The sequence below is a fragment of the Bubalus bubalis genome, chromosome 3 (genome assembly GCF_019923935.1).
Source record: "Bubalus bubalis isolate 160015118507 breed Murrah chromosome 3, NDDB_SH_1, whole genome shotgun sequence".
In the NCBI taxonomy this organism is placed as follows: domain Eukaryota; kingdom Metazoa; phylum Chordata; class Mammalia; order Artiodactyla; family Bovidae; genus Bubalus; species Bubalus bubalis.
Window position 1 is genome coordinate 6,229,660 of NC_059159.1, and position 16,855 is coordinate 6,246,514.

General features: G+C 58.5%; 1 protein-coding gene across 4 annotated transcripts in view; it reads left to right on the forward strand.

The window, feature by feature from the left end:
• Positions 1 to 5,297, forward strand: part of DNAI2 (dynein axonemal intermediate chain 2) — a 30,745-nt gene extending 25,448 nt beyond the window's left edge. For 3 of the 4 annotated variants that reach the window (XM_044938510.2, XM_044938512.2, XM_044938513.2), the window contains exons 10-13: positions 824 to 959; positions 1,529 to 1,678; positions 2,504 to 2,731; positions 4,560 to 5,297. In XM_044938510.2, the coding sequence (XP_044794445.2) occupies positions 824 to 959; positions 1,529 to 1,678; positions 2,504 to 2,731; positions 4,560 to 4,688 (643 nt within the window). In that variant the 3' untranslated portion in view covers positions 4,689 to 5,297. The remainder of the gene's footprint in view (positions 1 to 823; positions 960 to 1,528; positions 1,679 to 2,503; positions 2,732 to 4,559) is intronic. The other variant, XM_025279409.3, reaches the window with a different exon arrangement.
• Positions 5,298 to 16,855: the final 11,558 nt, after the last annotated feature.

Sequence of the window (16,855 nt, forward strand, 5' to 3'; positions counted from 1 at the left end):
ATCTTTTCACGTACCTGTTAGCCGTTTCTTTGTCGTCTTTGAAGAAATGTCTGTCCATGTCCTTTGCCCGCTTTTTTAATTGGGTTGTTTTGTTTTGTTGTGCCATTGACGTGTACGAGTTCCTCATCTATTTGGGGTGTTAAACCTTTATCAGATATCTGGTTTGCAAATATTTCCCCCCATTCCTTAGGTTGCCTTTTCATTCTGTTGACTGTTCCCTTGGCTCTGCAGGAGCCTTTTAAGTAGATACAATCCCACGTACTTATTTTTGCTTTTGCTGCTTATGCTTTTGGTGCCAAATCCAAACATTCATTGCCAAGGCCACTGTCAAGGAACTTTTACTCTATGTTTTCTTCTAGAAGCTTTATGGTTTCAGATCATATGTTTAAGTCTTCAGTTCATTGTGAGTTCATTTTGGTATGTAACATAAGGGTCCAGTTCCATTTTTTGCTGTAGAAATCTTTGAAAATCAAGGTTAAATCAAGTAGGCAGTATAGCCCTCTCTTCATCTGAATAGTGTGAACGTTTCTGGGCAGATTTTCCTTCCTCCAACTCCTTTTCAAGTGAGTCTCATGGCCGGGGGACCGGGCCCAGGCCTGTGCCCTTGAGTTAGGTATAGAGAAACACCAGAGCCCTTTGCAGTGCAAACTGTGAACCGTGGCTGGTGAGGCTGGCACGGCCAGAAGTCAGACACCAGGAAGAACTTCCGGGCTGAGACCCAGGAGCCGGGGAGGGGCTGGATGAGCAGGGTCTTGGCTCAGCAGGCTCTCCCTGCATCCCACTCCCTCCGTGGTCCCTGACCGGAGGTCCTGGCTCCCTACAGGTACCACATGGCTTATCTCACTGATGGCGCCTGGAGCCCCGTGAGGCCGGCGGTTTTCTTCACCACCAAGATGGACGGGACCTTGGACATCTGGGACTTTGTGTTCAAGCAGTGCGACCCTGCCCTCAGCCTGAAGGTCACGTGCACCCCCCTCCCGGTGCATCCACGCCCTCAGAAGCCTGGCCTTTCCTCCTGCCAGGCCTGTTCTGGCCAAGCCTGGGCCGAGCCGAGCCTCCCAGCTGAGCCAGCCTTATCTTATCAGCAGAGGCGGGGCAGAGACCTGCAGGGAAAGAGCGGGGCTGGGGAAACTGCAGAATGAAAGGGGCGCTGGAGGGCCTTCCCTGGCAGTCCAGTGGTTAAGACTCTGCCCTCCAATGCAGGGGGCACAGGTTCGATCCCTGGTCAGGAAACTAGGATCCCCATGCCTGTCTGTGTGGCCACTAAAAAAAAAGGAAAGAAGTGAGGCCGGACTGAGGGGGTGGGTGTGGTGGGCGGGGTACGGTGGGAGATGAGGCTGGAGTGAAGGGTCTTGCAACCGACTTTAGGGTGTGGACGCCCTCCTGTGGGCTGAGGCTGGGGTCCCTATCGGTCGGGGAAGTCCCCAGGGGTGTTTGAATGGGGCTGCCGGCCTAAGCCTCCCCAAGTACCAGATGACCAGACGAGCAGAGGGTGACGTGGCTCCCGCGGGTCTGCCCGGCCCTCCAGCAGGTCTGTGACGAAGCCCTCTTCTGCCTCCGGGTGCAAGACAACGGGTGCTTCATCGCCTGCGGCTCCCAGCTGGGGACGACCACGCTGCTGGAGGTCTCCAACGGGCTGTGCACCCTCCAGAGAAATGAGAAGAACACGGCTTCCTCGGTAGGTGCGGGCCCCCGGCGAGGCGGGCACACTGGCTCCGGTCCTGGCCTGGCCCCCGGCCGAGCGGGCTGGTCAGCGAAGGGCAGACGCGCTTCCACTGCCTCCTGGGAAGCGGGTGGACATTCGGGGGTGGGTCAGGGAACGGGCCTGAGAAATGGGTATTGGCCGTGTCTGAACCTGCCCAGGCTTCACCACTCAGGAAGTCCAGCAGCCCTGAGCAAGTCTCTTGACTTCTCCAGGCTTCAGGTTTCTTCAGCTGCAGATCCAAGCGGTGTGACTCGGTCTTTTTGTCTAGTTGTAAACAGTATACATTTGGGGCAGCCGAGCCTGTCTGAGGAAGACTTAGCTGATACCAATGGTGAAGCAGCTAGAAGGGACTGCTCGGGGGAAGGGGGTGCTGGGGCGCTGAGATTCGTCACCCTGGCCGGGAGTCCTGAAGACGCCTCCCCAGAGCCATGGGGTACCCAGAGGAGTTGAAACGCCCTGGTGTTGAGATCCTGGGAGGCCCTCCTGGTTCCGCCTGGTGTGCAGTCCCACCACTGAGCTGGTCCTCTGGGGGTCCAGGGACACCGTCTTGCACACCCCCAGAGAGCATGCTTCACACCGGCGTCAGGCGCTTGGTACTCCTTGGAACTGCGTGACTTGGCATCCCTGCTCCCCTCCTCCCAGCTCCAGTATTTAGCCCCCGCTTTCTTGCCATCAGCCGGGAGCAGGGCTCTGTGGGGCTGCCTTGAGCAGAGTGATGGGAGCCCGCTGGCCCCCCTGCGCTGGGAGCCGGGGCCGCCCACCCGCCACTCCCATGGCCTCCCTGTCCCTGTGCCCCAGATATTCGAGCGCGAGACGCGGCGGGAGAAGATCCTGGAGGCGAGGCACCGCGAGATGCGCCTGAAGGAGAAGGGCAAGGCCGAGGGCCGGGACGACGAGCTGAGGGACGAGCCGCCCATCTTGAACCTGGAGGAGCTGGTCACCAAGGCCGAGGAGGAGTTCTTCGACATCATCTTCACGGAGCTGAAGAGGAAGGAGGCGGAAGCCATGAAGAAGCAGCCCAAACCTGTAGGGGCCTCGCGCGGGGGCTCGGGGTGGGCTGGACGGGAGGGAGCCACGGGGCCCCGGCTGCCTGCCTGCTGACCTCCTGGGCGGCTCCAAGAAAGTGGCCCCACCAGGCAGACCTTCCTTTGTCCATCTGGCCAATGGGGAGAGTGACTTCCTTCCTCCTGGGGAATTCTAAGTCTCCAAACAGGCTTTCGGCTCCCTGAGCTTCTCGGAATCCTCTGCCCACACCCCAGAGGGCACCTTGAACTCCATGCAAGTGACCAACTGGATGAGGACCCAGGGCTACATGAGCCATGAAAGGAGAGGGGGCCTGGAGGCCTGGAGGGTGCAGAGGGGGCTGTGAGGTCCGTGGTGACCCCACCTGGCATGAGGGGGTGAGACTGGTCCTGAGCTCGGCCATCCACGCAAAAGAGTTGGCCCAACTTAGAGTCGACCAGACAGCGGCATCCAGCCGTGGCCCTGTGCCAAAGCACTTTCTAGCTGTGTCGCCTGGGCTGGTCACTTCACGTCTTAATTCCTTCATTCCATCTGGAACAGAAGGAGGCTGAGTGAGGAAGGCGGTGTCTGGTCACCTTCCAGGCCCTTCTGGGTACCAGGGGGCAGAGGAAGGAAAAGATGTGGTCTGCCTAGACCATTACCTTCAGGGGCCCAGGGATAAGATGCTAAGATGCGAAAGAGTAAAAGCCCAGCGTGCCAGGGAGAACAAGTGAGCGTGGAGCAGCGTCTGCCCTTGTCGGCAAGATTGGCTGCCTTGTTAGGGGAGGAAGGAAAACGCGCAGAGCAGCTCAAGGGACTTGCCTGGCGGATCCAGTGGTTAAGACTCCATGCTTCCCCTGCAGGGGCTGCAGGTTCTATCGCTGGTCAGGGAACTAAGATCCCACATGCCACTCAGCCCAAAAAAGAAAAGTATTGAGAAGTTCGAGACTGTGACAACAGAGTGCTGGAGCAGGGGTGAGGCCATCACCGGCCCATGGAGCCAGCGCCCAGCAGCAAGAGGGGCTGGGTGGCCAGTCCTCAGGCAGTAAGGGAGTGGCCAGGTCCGAAGGTGGGTGAGCATGCAAAAGAGCCGCCGGGTCCATCTCATGACTGCTCCCCGCATCTGTCTCCCTGTCGCTGCGTCTCGAGACAGGTGGTGACTTCTGTGGGTGCATTTTGCATCTGGAAATAGTCGGATCTGGGCAGCCTTATTCTCCCACCATCCGGTGATCCGGGGCAGGGGTGGGGGGCATCAAGGCGAGGCTGGAGTCTAGGCTTTCTGACCCCATAGCCCGGGCCTCCCCCCAGCCGTCCACGCTGGGCCCTCCAGAAGGTCTGCAGACAAAGTGCAATGCGGCCACTGATTCCGTGCCTGCTGTACTCTGAATGTGCTCCCCACAGCGGCTGGAGCACTCTGGATGGAGACACTGACTCTCAGAAGGGCTTACGCTTCACTGAGCCTGGCCCCCTCCCTCTGCTGCTCGCCGCAGGCTTCCTGCGCATCTCTGCGTCTCTGCACTTGGCCAGACGTGCCGGAGTCAGAACAGAGAATCATCTGCTGGGTCCTCACCTGAATTATTTCTAATCCCAGCCACTGCCCTGAAGGAATCACACCTGGCTTTAGGGCAGGGGGCCAAGGAATCTCGGGGGAGGTAGCTCATGGCCGCCCAGGCAGCAAGCGGCAGGTGCCTGCCATCCATGCCCGCTGGAGCCGAGTGCCCTCTCAGTCCCTGAGGCCGTGGCGCTGGCTACATGGCCTCCTGGGTGCCAGGCATTCCCGGGCTCAGAGGTTAACGTCCCGATGCGAGGAAGGCCTGCCCCCCACCAACGAGTCTCTGCTGTCTTTCCGTAGCCGAAACAGCCAAGCCAGGAGACAGATGAGGAGGTGCAGGGAGAGGAAGAAGCGGAGGAAGAAAGAGGCGACGGTGAAGGGGAGGAAGGAGGCGGTGAAGAGAGTCCAGCGCTGGGAGGTCAGCCCTGACCGGAGCCCAGCTCTCACACGCGCCTGTATCCCATCTCTGGGCACTGCCCTGGTGTTAACAAGTGGGAGCTGACCGCCTTCCTTAAAGGGGACGGGAGGGGCGAAGGGACTCCAACCCAGACCCCTCGCCCTACAGATCCCCGGTCCCCACCGACTCCCCGAGACCCCTCAGAGGGAGGGAAGGGGTGCAGGTTCATCCCCAAGCTGGTCCTCAGCCAAGTTCAGCCAGCTCCCCTAACCCCACCATCCCCGTGGATTCAGCTTCTCGAGGGCTGCCCCGATGAGCATCTCCCTTCACAAGCCTGCAGAGCCTCCCCCAGGGCTGGCCACGGCCTCCGTCGGGGCTTGGGAAGGCCTGTGGGTGGGGAAGGTGGCGGGGGTGGGGGGGTCTCTCTTTCTCCCTTACTGAACCTCCCCATCCACATACGGCTGGGGAACACAAAGCCTGTCCACTTCTAAGATGTCTTTCCCAAGCAACTTCCCTGGGAGACATTTACCTCCAAAAGGGTGAGAGACGACGCATGAAACCAACCAGGTGAATACAGCGAGCTTTCTGCCATCTTTGTGCTCGTAAAGTTCAATTATTAATAATAATAAGGACAATACTAAGGATTAGTGCTTATTATGCCTCCTGTACTCAGAGCTTGTCAAGTTATCTCTGTCGTTCTTTTGATAAAGTCGCCGAAGGTTTCTGCTCTGACTGGTCCTCCTCAGCAGAGGGAGAAACGGGTTCTGGGAGACAGGTGGGCATGTGCCAGGTGACCGGGCTCATGAAGGTCAGTGCGGGGACGGGAGCCCAGGCAGCTCACCATGAGCCTGCAGGGCAGGTGACCACAGGCTGGGTGCTGTGCAAGGTCCTCTGGGGCTGTGGCGTGGGCGGTGGGCTGCCCTGAAACCACAGCAACGCAGCGCATTCAGCGACCAGAGACGGTAGGACCAGAGAGCCATTCAGAAGCCACCATGCGCCAGGAGACGTCCTGGACCACCGTTCAGTCTGCCGGTGGCCGCTGGTCCTGAAGGTGACCGGAAGTGCCCTTTTAAAAACCACCTGTGTTAAGGATCTCACTGGGGAAGAACCCAGGGTCAGCCACCCCTTGTGCCCAAAGAGGGAAAAAAATCCAGTTGCCATGGTAAAACAGTCATCAAGGGGCATATGGATTGAGCACTTGATCTGTGCAATAGCCCCAGAAGGGCTGATATTACCACCTTCAATCCCTGAGTCACTACGTGCCTGCCGAGCAAGACCCCGGGGGAGGGGGGGCTGCCCGAGTCTCGTGGGAGCAGTGGCATAGAGGGGACCCCAGAGCTTATGCCCTTACACACCCCATTCCTCGGTCTCCCAGGAGGAGGAAGGGGCCGGCCCACCTGCATCCAGGGAGGGGCCGCTGGCACATCCCACATCCTGCTTTGTGGGGTCTCCTGTGATGGGCCCCTCACTGCGGGAGGATGCAGGGAGCCCCAGAACTGCCCAACGAAGGTCAGCAGTTTCAATGGCAGTTTCAATGGGGCAAGGGGGTGATTTTGCCTTCAGTGGGACACTTGGCGACATCTTGATTTTTTTAATTAATTGATTAATTTATTCTTGGCCGCTCTGGGTCTTCCGGGCTGAGCACAGGCTTTCTCCAGTTGTCTGGGGCAGGGGCTCCTCTCTGGCCGCAGTGCTTAGGCTTCTCATCGCTGTGGCTTCTCTCGTCGAGGAGCACAGCCCCTGGGCACCCGGGGCCCCTGGGCTCAGCGGTTGGTGCTGCACGGGCTCAGTTGCTCCGCAGCATGTGAAATCTTCCTGGGACAGGGGTCAGACCTGTGTTCCCCTGCATCGGAAGGGGGATTCGTAACCACGGGACCACCAGGGGAGTCCTGGGGACATTTCAGATTGACATGACCACTCGGAGGGCGCTCCTGGCATCCCGTGGACAGAAGCCACAGATGCCGCTAAGTATCCTAGGGCGCGCAAGACAGCCGACACCACAGTGAACCATCCTGCCCGAGATGCCAACAGCGCGGAGGTCGAGAAACCCTCACTTACGGAAAAAAGTCTATCCAATGAAATCTCCCGGAGAAAGTCAGAGCTCCCTGCATTGGCCCCGGGCACACTGGACCGCTGCATGAGATGTTCGGCCGATGAACTCCCAGGGAGAGTATTCCCTCGCTGTACCAGAATTTGGGCCTTTGGCTGGTGCTGGCCAGGATGGGCCACCCCTGGAGTCTCATGCCCTTCACTGTGGTGCAGACGTGCCGCGGTGCCAGACGGCATTTGAGGAACGGGTGTGGGAACGGAGAGGAGGGCCCCGCAGACACCGTGGGGAAAAGGGCGTCATGGGCTCTGAGAATGCGACACCCATCACCGCCCATCCTCACCGATGACCATCCGCCTTCTCGTTCCTCAGCCTCCTCTGGAGCCTGTTGCCTAGTCTTCCCCGATGGGAAGCAAGACAAAACCATGATGCATCCCTGGAGACCCAGACGCCACTGGAAAGACCTGGCACGTGGGCATGGCACGTGGATGACGGGGCCTGGGTGTGGGACCCATCCAAGCAGGACGGGAGGGTGGCGGAAGCAGCGGCCGGACCGCTGTGTGCACAGCAGTTAAGGCCCCCCACCCCGGGTCCATGCACACCCGGGGGAGAGTCTGCTTCCTCCCGGACCTGTGTTCCTCTCTGCCGACCTGATCAATTACGATGCCACTGGCCAACGACGCACAGCTGCCGCCATGGCAGCCCTGGGCCCTCCAGGGGAGTCACGGCCCCACAGTCCCTTCTGCCGGGCAACTGGGTTCTGTGGGCCCCAGGGCGGGACTCTGAAGAAGGATCTCCTTGCCCTTTGTTAGAAACCAAATGCTTCCCCAGGGTCCAGAGGCCCCTGAGATGGCACTGGCCCCAGGGGAGTCAAAGGCGGTCTGCTAGGAACCCACTTAGGGCTGTTCTCTGTCTCCCAGAAACAGAGGCCTGCTTCTGCTTCCAGGTCGGAGCATAGCTTTGAAAAGTGGGGGAGACAGCAGGCAGGGGGCCCAGGAGGCCGTGATGCTGTCCAGGTGAGAAGAGGTAAAAGTTGGAGCCCAGGGCATGTGGCCAGGGGATGACGAGGAGGAGACGCACTTGCCGAAGTAGAACCGCCAGGATCAGAGTAGAGTTTGGGTTAGGATTCGGTGCTTCCACTGCCAAGGGCCCAGGCTTGATTCCTGGTCAGCGGACTAAGATCCCGCATCCACACTGGGTAGCCGAAAGAGAAGAGAGGACTTCCCTGGTTGTACAGTGGATAAGAATCTGCCTGCCAATGCGGGGGACAGGGGTTCTATCCCTACTCCGGGAAGATCCCACATGCTGTGGAGCAACTAAGCCCAGGCATCACAACTACTGAGCCCGTGTCTAGAGCCCGGGAGCCGCAACTACCGAGCCCACGGGCCACAACTACTGGAGCGACTGCACGTGGCGTCTGGTGCCCCAACAAGAGGAGAAACCCGAGCACTGCAACGAAGGATGTCCCCCACCCGAAGCGACTAGAGAAAGCCTGTGCAAAGCAATGAAGACTGAGCACAGCCAAAAATAAATACATGTTAAAATATATATTTACGTAAAGAAAGAAAATGAATGGAGAGGATGAGAGGAAAGGGGAAATCAAAGACAACTTAGAGGTCCAGGGCTCTCGAAGACGGCGGTGTCGCTGACAGAAATACCAGAGTCAAGCAGGGAATGTCTGAGGATAGAGAGGACTTTGTGATGAGTCGGGATGCAAGTAAGATGGGCTGGGACTGCCTGCGTAGAAGCTCCTCTTGTTTTGACCAGCATGGGCCATCCTGGGTGGGATTTATGCATGAGGAGGAACAGAAAAGAGAGAAAAATAGCTATAGTGTAATTAATTAGAGGCCTCTTGTACTGATCCAAACAGATACGATTCAGGGGGTCTGAAATGCAAGTCTAGAGGGTGTTTTGTGTTTTTTTTTCTTTCAACACATTTTGGATCTTCCTTTTTTTTTTTTTTTTTTACCCTCGCCATGCTCTTTGTTCCCCAACCAGGGATTGAACCTGGCCCTCGGCAATGAAAGCACAGAGTCCTAGCCAGTGGACCACCAGGGAATTCCCTGGAAAGTGTTTTTGATCCAGATGATCCATCTTCAAACGTACTGCTCCTCAGTGCCGCTCACCCACTTGCAAACTGGCCAAGTGCTGTGCGCTGTCCCAGGAGCAGCCTGGGCCAGAGAACGGGCCGAAACCTCGGGAGCCCTGCGGGAGTGTTTGGTCTCCACCAGGCTATCCTTGGTTTATCTATTTACCAACTCCAAGGCCACAGGCAGGTTCCTGACACTGTTTATTAATAACTGTACCTAACGCAAGCTCCTCGGGGGCAGCCAGGGAAGCCAGTCCCAGAGCACAGGCTGGCATCATGTTCTGGATGCGTGCCAGGCCGTCTGAGACAGTCCTGGGGGATGCGCGGCTCTTCTTTACCCAGCTCCTTAAAGGGGGCATGAACCTCACTGGACGCCCCTCGCCCAGTCATTGTAGGGGTGCTGCCAGGCTCAACTTCAGGAGAAGACAGGAAAGATGGGGGCTTCTTCCATCAGAAGTGGGTAGAGCTTCACCATCACCCCGGACACTAAGGCCCGGGGGCACAGGAAACCTGGCTCCAGGTGGTTCAGCAGGTTGGGTGCGAGGTGGGACCAGAATCCCGTTTTCCCGGGGCCCCCTGAGGCCAGGAATCTTTCCACCGTGCTCCCTGCAACTGCAACCACTGTTGTTCCCATCAAGGATGGGGACGACAGCGTTTGACCTGCACTTTCTTGCACGGTATGGTGGCTCTTGGGCTATCCTGGTGGCTCAGCAGTAAAGAACCCACCTGCAATGCAGGAGACGCCAGCAGACACAGGTTCCAAGATCTCCTGGAGAAGGGAAGGGCTACCCACTCCAGTACTTTTGCCTGAAAAATGTCAGGGACAGAGGAGCCCGGCGGGTTACAGTCCATCGGGTCGCAAAAGAGTCCCACACGACTTAGCGACTCAACATCAACACTGTGGGTCTTACAGCAGGCAGGGAGCCAGAAGGCACACAGATCCACCCATCTTGGCCTAGTCGCTGGGTTTACCCGTCAGGTCCTGTTAGTTCACGGGGCTCTTCTGTGACAACCCAAGTGATACTGGCGTTCCCCTGCACGTCCGCCGGTGGGCAGCCCGGGCATCCTCCTCACCCGTTCTGTCACTGGACACTTCGTGAAGACACCGCGCCAGCGACATGAGCCTCAGCCACGGTGCCCGCAGCGACCATGGAAACATGAGGCTGCCCACTGCCGCCCGGGAGACGCTGAGAGTCGGACGGACGGACGGGCAGCCGATGCGCGTGGCCCGAGCGGGCAGAAAGAAGGCAGGGAGCACGGGCGCCCACGGGGCGGATGCAGAGCCGCGCCGAGGGCCCGGGGGTCGCCCAGGCCGTTGGCAAGTTCGGCCTCCCGGGCGGAGACGTCCACCTCCCGGTTCGCAGCGCGAGGGGGGCGGGTCGCCTTCGGAGCCCGCCCCAGGCCCCGCCCGCCCCGGTCCGCGCCCTCGGCCGCGCGCGCCTTGTTGGTTTCGGGTTGTCAGGCAGCGGCCGCGCGGGCCCCGGAGGCGGTGGGCGTGCGGCTCGGCCACGCCCGCGATCTCGGCCTGAGCCCTTCCGCCCGCCGCAGGCATGAAGGACAGCGGGGACTCCAAGGACCAGCAACTCATGGTGAGACCCGGTCAGCCTCCTCCTCCTCCTCGACCCCATCTCCGGCCCCCAGAACCCAGACTCTGCCGGCGGCCCCCAGACTGTATTGGGTGTTTCCACTAAGAGAACACTTAAAACCAGGGGCTGCGACGGTCCTGAGCAACTTTGCCAAGTCATGGGTATCAAGAAGGAAGGCATCCTGGCCACCCTGCTAAGACCTGAGAAGTTGGCCAGGCTTCAGTCCCATCCCCCTTTACACCTTCCCACCAGGGGACACCCTGAGGCCAGACTGCTATGTGATCCCGAAGAGACAGGAGCAGGGGGCGCCCGACCCATCTTCCGGAAAAGGAAAGTGGAGGTTTCCTGGTGAAGGAGGGTAGCTGGAACTGGTGGGGTCAGGAGGTTAGAGGGTTTTGAGGACCATAGGTGGGCAAGAGTCCCCACGTGGCAAAGGAGCAGGCACAAGATTGAGGGTGGCTGGTTATTGAGTTGCTGTCCATGTCAGGACTCTAAATATTTCAAAGAAATGCTGGAAGCCACCGAGATGGCCCCCCCAGGGCCCTGGGGACTGGAGCAGAGGAGGAGGTGTGAATGGGGGTCCAAGAAGCAGCTAGAGACAAAGACAGATTTCTGATTATCAACAGGGCCAGGTTAGAGTGATGAGGGTGGGGGAGACTCAGGGATCCCAAGGCCGATGCGCCCTCTCAGCCCCTAACTTCTGAGATCTGGGGAAGCTCCTCCACCAGCAGGTGGGTGATGATGTTACTGGAGGATAAGGCAACCCCAGCAAGCCCCGGGCTCTGGAACATCCTGTCTGGCAGTTTAGAATTGTCTCTTTGCAAATGGCTTGCCTTGGCAGATGTGGACAGAGGGGCTGCCCCTCCCATCTGTGGAGTTTGACTGAGGATGCAGGAGGGCACTCTGACAATGAAGTGCCTCTGAGAGTGAAGGCTTCTTACCGGGCCTGCAGATGGCTAGTTATACCCACGCGCCCAGCAGGTGTTTCCCCTTGTTCAGAAGAAGAAACACCTCCACCTTCTTTTGGGGAGACCCACACCCAAGATGGGGACCCATCATCTCTCTCTGGCCGGAGGACAGAGGGAGGAGGGAGCCCCTGATGGCGCTGTCCTTGGGTAGGGATGTAGTCAGCACGAGGAGGGGAGGTTCCCTGGGCCTCCATTCCACCATGTGGCCGCCACATGCAGCACGTCACTCACAGACGCACAGACAGGCTGCCCCGGTGCCAAGGGCTCCAAGTGAAAAGCCCAGGGGAGCTGCAGGTGCTTAATTCGGGCGTGTGACTGATGCAGCCGGGAGGAGCAGATGGCTGTCTCCTCTGGGGCACAGGCTCCTGGGAAATTTATAGACACAGACACAGCCCACACGCTCTGGACCTGGTGCCCTCGCCCTGGATGGTCGCCTTGAACCACCGAGGTTTCCTCAAGATGAGCCGGGCGTGGCTGGCTGATCAGAGAGGAACCCACGGGGCTTGTCCGAGGGAAGGATCCTGGGGTCCTCTCATCCTTCTCTCAGGGGCCCAGCACAGCCCTCTCCATCTAATCCTGGGGGTCTGACCTTCCCTCCCAGGTGGCGCTCCGGGTCCGGCCCATCAGCGTGGCAGAGCTGGAAGAAGGAGCCACCCTCATCGCCCACAAAGTGGACGAGCAGGTACGTGGGGGCTGTGGCCAGGAGCCGCAGAGCAGGACAGGGGTCTGCTCTCACCTAGTGGGGGCAGGTACCTACTCACCTGGTGGAGGCAGGAATGACCCCTCCTCTACCCTCTGAGCTCTCGGTTGTACTATTGATAGCATCGTCAAGGAAACCACCGCCCTTCTTCCAGGAAGCCTCCCTAGATTGATCCAAAGAGAGCTCAAAGCTTCCCTGGTCCAGGGGGAAGTGAGCTGAGCCCTTTCATCCAGCCCGGAAAAAATTCACATACCTTCCATGTACTCATGACTTAACTTCCCCACCTTAATGGATCCGCTCCCCATAGGGCATGTGTTCCTAGGGTCACCAGACTGTTCATGGTTTGCAGGTCTTTGGACGTCTGTTTGCTCTCTTGGTCTTCCTGTCACTATTATGAGCTGGGCAGGGCAAGCTCCACCTCCACTTACACAAGAGACAATAAATATTTATCAAGTACCCACAACACACTGGGGATAGTGCTAGGAGCCAGGAAACCACGGTGAGCAGAATAGACCCCGTCTTCCTTCCATGGCTTTCTTGTGATGAAACGTATGAGTGTGTAGCCAGCAAGGGCTGCAAAGAAATGTGTGCTGCTGTGGGAGTAAGAGGGAACTTGACCTTGTCCCGGAGTCAGGGAGGACTTCGCTGAGAAAGGATGCTTGAGCTGAAACACGCGGGATGAAGAGGAGCTCTTTAGGAGTGTGCTGAAGGGGGAATTTCAACCAGAGGGACTTGTGTGTGCAAAGGCCCTGGGGTGAGAGGGGTGGTGATACACTTGGGTCACTTAGAAAAGGCCAGTGTGGCTCAGGCTGGAGAGAGAAGGGGTGAGAGGAGGGCAGGAGCCACATTGTCCCCCACGGCCGGGGTGTTTTCTGTTTGTTTGTTTGCTTGCTTTTAAAGGAAGGTTTTATTTTTGACATTTCAATCTTTTAAAACAATGTTTTTATTTTTGGCTGCATCGGGTCTTATGTGGGATCGTCATTGTAGAGCGCGGGCTTCCGTCTAGCTGTGGCTCCAGGGCTCAGCAGTTGCAGCACGCAGGCTCAGTTGTTCTGAAGCCTGTGGAATCTTAGTTCCCCAGCCAGGGATCAAACCTGTGTCCCTTGCATTGCAAGGTGGATTTTTAACCACTGGACCAGCAAGGAAGTCCCAGCCAGGATGTTTTTTGGGGTAGGCAGTTGAGGATCCAAATGTGGGCTGGGGGTGGGCACCATGGTGGGGGCAGCAAGGGCAGTCTTGGTGCCTGGGTAGAGGCATCATGCTGCTCTAGCCTATGGGGACCCTGAAAGCGGCCACTTGCCTCCGGGAGCTCCGTGGCTGCTGCCGGCTTCTCCTGAGCTCCAGGGCTCATCAAGGCGGCAGAGTGTGCTGGGGAGCGGTCAGAGGAGTTGGGGTGGCCCCGCGTGGTGCAGAGAGAGACGCAAAGTGAGCACTTGCTGCCCTTGATCCTGGAAGGCTGGACTCAGGAAGCCCGACGGCCAAGATATGAAGAGCACAGGCGGGCAACACAGCATGAGCTGCCGGCCTGCCTCTGGGGTTCCCACGAGCTGTGGGCATGGCGGAACTGGGTGGCACCGGCCTCCTGATCTCTCTTCCTCTGTTCCCCCTTGGAAAAGGGTAGCCTTCCTCAAAGACCTCAAGGAAAGCGGGGGAGGGCTGGGAGGCCCCACCTAAAGGCCAGCAGGAGCAGGATGTACGCACACAGCAGTCGTGCAGGGTAGGCTCTGCCTTCTACCAGCTGTGTGGCCTTGGCCAGGCTGCTGCCAGAAGCCTCAATTGCCTCCTCTGTGACGGGGGACAGTAACCCTAACCCTTCCCTAAAGAGTCTTTAGGGAGCACACTGATGGGTGCACAGTGCTCCCCCAGATCCTGGTACGCAGTAGGCATTTAGTAGCTGTGAATTATCATCTGCTGGGCTTCCCTGATGGCTCAGACGGTAAAGAATCTGCCTGCAGTGCAGGAGAGACCAGGGTTCGATCCCTGAGTTGGGAAGATCCCCTAGAGAAGGGAATGGCTACCCACTCCAGAATTCTTGCCTGGAGCATTCCACAGACAGAGGAGCCTGGAGGGCTACTAGTCCATGAGATTGCAAAGAGCTGGGCACTACTGAGCAACTAGCACACACGTCATCTACTATAAGTTCCCTACCTACTAAGGAGTTCCATTCCGAGAGCACGTTCGTAAGTCCGCTTAGTGCGTAAGTCCGACAAAGTTAGCCTAGGTACCCGATTAACACCATTGGCTATGTAGTATTGTACTGTAATAGGTTTATAATGCCTTTCACGCAAATAATATATTTAAAAACAAACACAAAAAATAAAGCCTTTTTAATCTTACAGTATGGTGCCTTGAAAAGGACAGTACTACATACAGGGGCTGGCTAGGAGTGAACAAGCAAGAAGGGTTACTGACTGGAGGGGCCGAGGAGGTGGGAGACGGTGGAGCGGAAGGATCGTCAGCAGGAGGAGATGGAGGGCAGGCTGCAGTGTCACGCACGCCTGGCGCTGATGGCACAGGCTCCAGGTCCTTGCTGGAACCAGGTGTACCTTGGCATCTTTGAATGTTCGCACCTTGAAGGCTCAGTGTAGGGGACTTACTGGATTAGTGAGAGAAAGTGCCCAGGGTTCCTGGACTGGCTGATGAGAGGGGCCATCCATGAAGGGCCAGGGAACTCCAGAGGAGAGCCCTCCTTCCCAGCAAGGCCACTCCCTGTTGGTCCCACTTGTCCCCAGGGCTGTCAGGGACAAAGATGCTGTCTCTCTGCGCTGCTCCTGGCTCCCAGCCGGACTGGGGGCTGAGAGATATTAACCGATGCTGATGGAAACGCTCTGGTCCAGGGCACAGCCCATTGTGTGCCCACACACGGCAAACACTGGCTCCTTTCTGTCCCTGCCAGTGGAGAGGGAGGCTGGACTGCGCCTCCGAGAAGGCCCTGGGCTGGGCAGTGCCGACGGGCCTGCTCCTTTCTCGGCTTAGACATACAGAGGGTGGTCTGAGCGGCGTGCGCCCAGGGCTGTCAACACGGACTCCGGGCCCTGCAGGGGGAGAACGTTAGGCTTCTGCCCCCAGCATCTTCTCTCCCCACTGGGTTCAAAGATGCCCTTGCCTGCGACTTCCCTGGCGGTCCGGTGGTTAAGACTCCGCCCTTCCCCTGCATGGGAGTTTGATCTCTGGTCAGGTGACTAAGGTAAAAAAGGATGCACTTGCCTGGCCTGCAGTTTGGGAGAAGCCACAGTGCGTGGCAGGCTGGGCACCTCTCAAAAACCAGCCACCACTCAAGTGCTCCGTTCCTCTGACCAGTAAGACCCTGGGCGGCGGGAGGTACAGACACACAAGTCCAAGAAGAAAAGTGGCGGACTTCTCTGGTGATCCAGTGGTTCAGACTTTACCTTCCAATGCAAGGGGCGTGAGTTCAATCCCTGGTTGGGGAAGTAAGATCTCACATGCCTCGAGGCCAAAATTTAAGAAAAGGGCAAACTCCCAGTCTGGCCAGGCCCTGCACCCTGACCTCCGTGGCTCTTTGGTGACCCCCAGGGCTCGTCTATGGCCCTGGCCCCCCAGGCCTGCATCATTGACCCCGACAGGGCTCGGGGCTGCAGGCTTGACCAGCCTCACTGATGGGCCAGCTGTTCAGCTCCTCCTTCTTGAGGTGTGGAGCCCGGTGACTGGCAGGGAGAGCGTGGGAGCAACCCCAGCATAACACGGCCATGGAACCGCTTCCCAGCAAAGGTGCCGCTGGCCCAGGCAGCCTGCACAACGCCCCGCCTCCACTAAAGAGACTTCTGCTTGGGAAGCAGACCTGCCCTTGACCCAGCGGCTTCCGTTGCCCGCTTGCTTGTGGCCCTTCCTCACAACCCAGCCCCACAGAGGGGCTCCCAGCCCAGTCTGTCCTGGCCTGGGCTTCTAGGCTCTTTCTTCCGTCTGTGATGGAGGAGTTACTTGGCCCCGTGCTCGGGCCAGGGGTTGGGGAGCAACCCAGAGGTCACACTACTGAAGCCCGGCCCTTAGTGGTCAGCAGGGAGGCCGTGCTGTCAAAGCCCGCCAGTCGGCGGTCCTAGTGGGGAGAGGTGGGCCTAGGTGTCCGTCACCTGCTGGCATGAGGGGGGTCCCAGGACAGCCTTGCTTGGAGCTGGGGGTTGTTCTTCTGGGGCTGAGAGAGCCCGTGTTCCCCCAGCTTTGCAGAGGTGGACACGGGCAGGGCAGAGTGTCCTCTGCGGACCAGAGGCCGGTGCCTGCATTCTGAGGAAGCTGGAGCGAGGTTTGGATTTGTAAAGAGGAGGTTCGGGCACCTGTGGTCTTACCTGCCCCTCCCACCGCCCCCGGGGATGTTGATTTGGGTTGACGGTTGATTCGGGGTCATCACAGCGCTGTCACACAATGCCTTCTTAGATGTCTCCAGGGCTTCCCCGGTGGCGCTAGTGGTAAAGAACTCACCTGCCAGTGCAGGAGACATAGGAGATGCGGGTTCGAGCCCTGGGTCGGGAAGATCCCTTGAAAGAGGGTTTGGCAACCCACTCCAGTATTCTTGCCTGGAGAATCCCATGGACAGAGGAGCCTGGTGGGCTACAGTGCATGGGATCACAGAGAGTCAGACACGACTGAGCCAACCCTGTTTGCTTTGCCAGGCTACCTGTAGGCACTCTGTATATGTAGGTACAGGTGAGAATGTTACATACACGGACAGGCTTAGACCTGCCAGCCTTCTCCACCTTGACACAGCCCCTGATGCCCACCTGTGGGAGTGCTATCACTGGGCAATAGCAGATCAGTGTGGGTGGGGGCCCACAGAGGCCAGAAGCGGCGGGAGAG